We start from the raw sequence: 5,030 nt of genomic DNA on the forward strand, positions 1-5,030 counted from the left end.
TTTTACAGTAATTACTCGAAAGTAATGGGCTTCAGCATTCGTAAGAATGATATAAGGTATGATAATGATGGTCAAACCAATGTGAGACTTTGGGTTTGTAATAGGGAGGGCGAGCGTGCTAAACAGTAAGTTGAAAGGAAAGATAGAATTCGGGAACCGAGGACTGTTACGAGAGTCAAATGTCCAGTTGCTTTTAGAGTGAAGATGAATAAGAAGGTTGGTACTTGGGTTGTTAATCAGTTTATCCCTGAACACTCACATGAGTTGGCAATGAATTATGAGATTAAGTTCCTTCGATCCCATCGATCAGTTAAAGATTGTGACATGGCTCAAGCTACTGCGATGAAAACTGTTGGTATAAAGACTAGTCAAATTATGGATTTTTTAGTCAATCAAGCTGGGGGTTATGACAATGTGGGCTTCACACTGGAGGATTTGTATAATTCATTAGATATTGAACGTCGGTCTATGATGCTTGAAACAGATTCAGAATCTGCTCTGGCATACTTAAAAGGAAAAGCTGATATGGATCCAAATTTCTTCTGTAAATACACTGTAGATGAGGAGAATAGACTTTCAAACTTGTTTTGGGCTGATTCTATTTCTTGTTTAGATTATCACCACTTTGGGGATGTGTTAGCTTTTGATAGTACGTACAAGACAAATGAATATGGTAAGCCATTAGTCATGTTAGTGGGAGTTAATAATCATTATGCAACATGTTTTTTTGGATGTGCATTACTTGTGGATGAGACAGTTGAGACATATATGTGGGTGTTGGAAACATTTTTGTCTGCCATGAATAATAAAAAGCCTATTTCTGTGGTGACTGATGGAGATCGAGCAATGAGGAAAGCGATTAAAAAGGTGATTCCTGAAGCTCGTCATCGTTTGTGTGTTTGGCATCTACAGAGGAATGCACAATCTAATGTACGTAATAAACCTAATTTTATAAAAGTATTTACAAAGTGTATTTTTGAATTTCTTACACCTGAAGAGTTTGATAAATTATGGTGGAATATGGTGGAGGAAGAAGGTTTGCAAAATAATGATTGGGTGAACAAAATTTATACAAAACGACATAGATGAGCAGAAACATTCTTATAGGGTCATTTCTTTGCTGACATGTGTACTACACAACGGTGCGAGGGAATGAATGCATATATGAATAGATTTCTTCAACAGAAGTTAAAGTTGCAAATCAATCCAAATCAATCCCCAACCACAGTCAAAATGGTCCATTCAAGATTGCTTGCAAGTTCCAATCATTGTGTGCTCCTTCGCCAATTGACACAGAAAGCCGGTCTGTTGAATTATCTGTCAAGATTCATTTTAAGAAGAAAATTTGATAATTTTTTCCCGCAAAATTTTCATAAAAGATATTGGAATGGATATTTGACATTTCAGATTTTTAGTTAACGACATACAGTCATTCACTTGTAGGCTGAACTTAAAACACACACAAAAAAAAAAAGCAGACTATTATTTTTTGAAAGTTTTTAATTGGAAGAGACCATAACCTCAAAAGCTAACAAAACTTAATGAGTAATCCAAATAAAAACTTTACATCGAATACAAAGGTCAATTAAAGGGGACAAAAAATATTGAAAGTAACAAGACACAAAATTTTCATAAAGAGTAATCCAAAAACTTAAAAACTAAAAAAGAAAATTACGTAATCCAAATAAAAACTTTGCATTGAATATAAAATTCAATTGAGGGGACAAAAAAATTAAAAGTGACAAAATACAAATTACGTCCAATACCAAATTTATTAAATCTCTACTAGGCAGATCAATTGGATTTTCTTCCTGGTTTCTTCAAATATTCTCTAGTACCAATTACAGTTCTAACTTTATTAATTGAACGATTTTTTTTTCTGAGAAGCAACTTTAGTTCTAACTTTACTAGTTGCAATAACATTCGTCTTAGGACCATGGAATGATAGTGCTTTTTGTATAACACTATCTCTTACTTCATTTGCATCACCATTTACAAGGAGTAGCGCAAGACGAAATCTTTCTTCATCCGATTCATACTGCATATAATAGAATTGATAACAATTTAATATTGATTAAAGTATTGTGCAAACTAAGAAATATAAATTGTATGATTAAGTTACCTTATAAGTTGGGAATAACATCTCACATGGAGTCTCCATAAACTTCATCACATACAAGCCACAATCATTTCCATTTGGTTGAATTGGCACATTATTTGGATATAAAATGTCAAAGTCAGCGAAATACCAATCAGAAGGAAAGTTAAAGGCTATATCACGAAACAAGACTAGGTCCAATGCATGTAACTGCAATAATAATAATGATAGTTAATATATATTGCATCTAGTAATTTCATATAAACAAATAAAAAATTTGAACTTACATTTTGCTTAACGATTTCTTGACGATGATTTGGTTCTATTTCAGAATTAGGCAAAGAATCCCAAATCTCAGCAGTCTTATCTTTTATATTCATTATCACAAGATACCAATGTTTTGCAAGCCCATCATAAAGAGGAACATATATCTGTGGAACAATACAGAAATTTTATACTAATCATTACACACTTCAAATGATAATAATAAAACATATGATATTTTAGTAAATAACTTTTTACTTTTTGAACATATGATAATATTCCTGACCTTTTCACATCTTTTGAGTGCACCCATGTAACATTCACAAATGTTATGTTTACGAACCGAAATTTCGATATTTGATCTATCAATGGTTGAGACACCTGACACATTCGCCACGATTTGCTACAAAATTCATAAATTAATAATTATATGAAGATGGTAAGATATAACTTTAAAAAAAATTCTAAATTTTTAGTAAAAACATATTATACATTTGTAATAGCAAAATATATAACATACCCCAAAAAGAATTGGTAAAAACCAATTTCGAGTCTCATAATCTTGCTTCAAACTCTCCTTTCTAGTTAAGTACTCGGCATAGCAACTTATGATCTATGTATAAAATAATCACAATATCATTATTAAAACATTCACTACCAAATGCAAAATAAATTATAAATTAAATACATATAATCTTATTACGCTCTGAATATTACACACACACAGAGTATACCTCATCAAATATCCAAACATTAGGAGCTAAAGAAGACATTAAGAAGCGGGTAACAATATGTCGCTTTGTCATTACAATTTTCTCTCTGTATAAATTATACACTCACATTAATAAGAAATTAAAACAAATAAGAACATCAAAATACAAACGTATAAAATATGATTATATTAAATACTTCCATACCTTTTATCTAGTTGTTCATGAAAAATATACTGTAAAATATACCATTCTTCCTCCGAAAAAGAAGCTCCATGTTTGGATAAACCAAACTCCTTGTTGCGGCGGCCTTTTTTTTTGGTGAAATTTTCATAAGGAGATTTTTTATAACGACTGGGCTTTCGAGGACGCACCTTTTTATCCTCAACTGCATCTACTTCAACCGATGATACCAAATCCACAAAATCAATTGCATCCATGGCTTTATCCGACATGCATAAGAACATGAATTTTATTTATTTTTTTTATTTAATGAATGTGCTAGTACAAAAAATTTTTGAAAAAAAATGTAGAATAATAGTTTGTTATCATACCTTTTTAACAACATTGTTGAAGATTTGGTTCTCTTTCAGTTTCCTATATGCAAATAAGTTTTTCAATGATAAATTTTCATCACATGCGTCTTCAATCTTGTCCTTAATCTCTGCGATCTTCACCCCAAACTCATCTCCCTTTCCCACGAAATTTTGACCACTTGATTCATTTGTACAATTTTGAACATCTTTACTAGAAGAGTTCATCTTTTCCTTCCATGGGTATGATTGCATATGAGTTATATTATGTTCAAGTGCTTCAACTACACTATACATTTTTTGTACCAATGCATAAGTATCTAAATTGTTCTTCTTCAGCTCACCAAATTCATACCTGACAGCGGCAAGATTAAAAGTCATCCCATCAATTTTTTCATTAAGCTTTGTCAATTCCTTCTCATGGTTGCAATTTCGAAAGTTTGCTTCACCCTCTCCGTTTGTTTTAATGCTTTTATGGAGCCCTCCATCATCTTTTTTTTCCATCTGCATTTTAATGTTAATATTTAGTCAATCATGTAACATCAAGTATATCTATAAAATTATGATACTAACAAATAAAATATCAACAAACAAAAATGAAGATTTTAACATCAATATTTTCATATTGGGCTTGTCTTTAATTTTTAGAATTTAAAGACCGACATTTAAATTTCAATTGTAAGATATTAATAGTCAGCTGAATTCCCTCCTCAAAATAATATAAATTCGTAAAGTGCAACGGAAAGATCTCTTGCAAGGTAGACAACTAGACTAGCCAAATTCTGAATGTTGAGAGTTTGAAAGATTGAATTTTCTCTTGTTGCCTTCATTGAGAAAATGACAGAGAATTAAAAGAGAGAAAGATCATTCCCACCGCATAAAGCCTAAGAGAGGCAAAATTATTAATCTGACTCTAGAATCTTCAGGTCTTCACAAAAAAACATATAACAAACTTGAAAAAAAAATTTGTCCCTTCAGATCCTAGAAGTATTGTGCTTCTAATCTTGTTTTGCATGCTTCAGCTGTAGTAATTAGTTCATTTCCATGTAATCAAAAAAAAAAAAAAAACTACATTCATATGTGGGCAAGATCATGCCAGTTTAACCTTTAGCGTCGCTGCTGGAGATAATCAAATCAGGGCGGAGAAAAGGAGAATGGAATCAGAGGCTAAGATTAATAAGTGGGCCTCAGCTTGCTTTGCCCCTCTTTCTTAAACGATTGGTGGTTAACTGCTGACTCAGCCAAGTCTTGGCTGCACTTGATTCACCGATTTAGGTTATTTTGTCTTCTATCTGATGCAGCGAAGAAGCTTTGCTGCTTAACATGCTGCAATGCAACTTTATCCTTTGAAGTTCAAACTTCAGGGCTGCGCACTTTATGTAATCCTATGAATAAAAAGAATTTGTTTTCAAATGTGAAAAAAGA

The 5,030-nt window shown here is 32.0% G+C and overlaps 1 protein-coding gene across 1 annotated transcript; it reads left to right on the forward strand.

Annotated features, from left to right (window-relative positions):
• Positions 1–204: 204 nt before the first annotated feature.
• LOC112101002 (protein FAR1-RELATED SEQUENCE 5-like) lies at positions 205–1,089 on the forward strand. The gene has a single exon (XM_024190890.1). The coding sequence runs from the start codon at positions 205–207 to the stop codon at positions 1,087–1,089; it is 885 nt and encodes a 294-aa protein (XP_024046658.1).
• Positions 1,090–5,030: the final 3,941 nt, after the last annotated feature.

Source organism: Citrus clementina, unplaced genomic scaffold (assembly GCF_000493195.1).
Source record: "Citrus clementina cultivar Clemenules unplaced genomic scaffold, Citrus_clementina_v1.0 scaffold_2, whole genome shotgun sequence".
Lineage (NCBI taxonomy): Eukaryota > Viridiplantae > Streptophyta > Magnoliopsida > Sapindales > Rutaceae > Citrus > Citrus x clementina.

Coding starts and splice junctions, on each gene's coding strand:
- LOC112101002 (XM_024190890.1), top strand. CDS start 205: ATGAATAAGAAGGTTGGTACTTGGGTTGTTAATCAGTTTATCCCTGAA.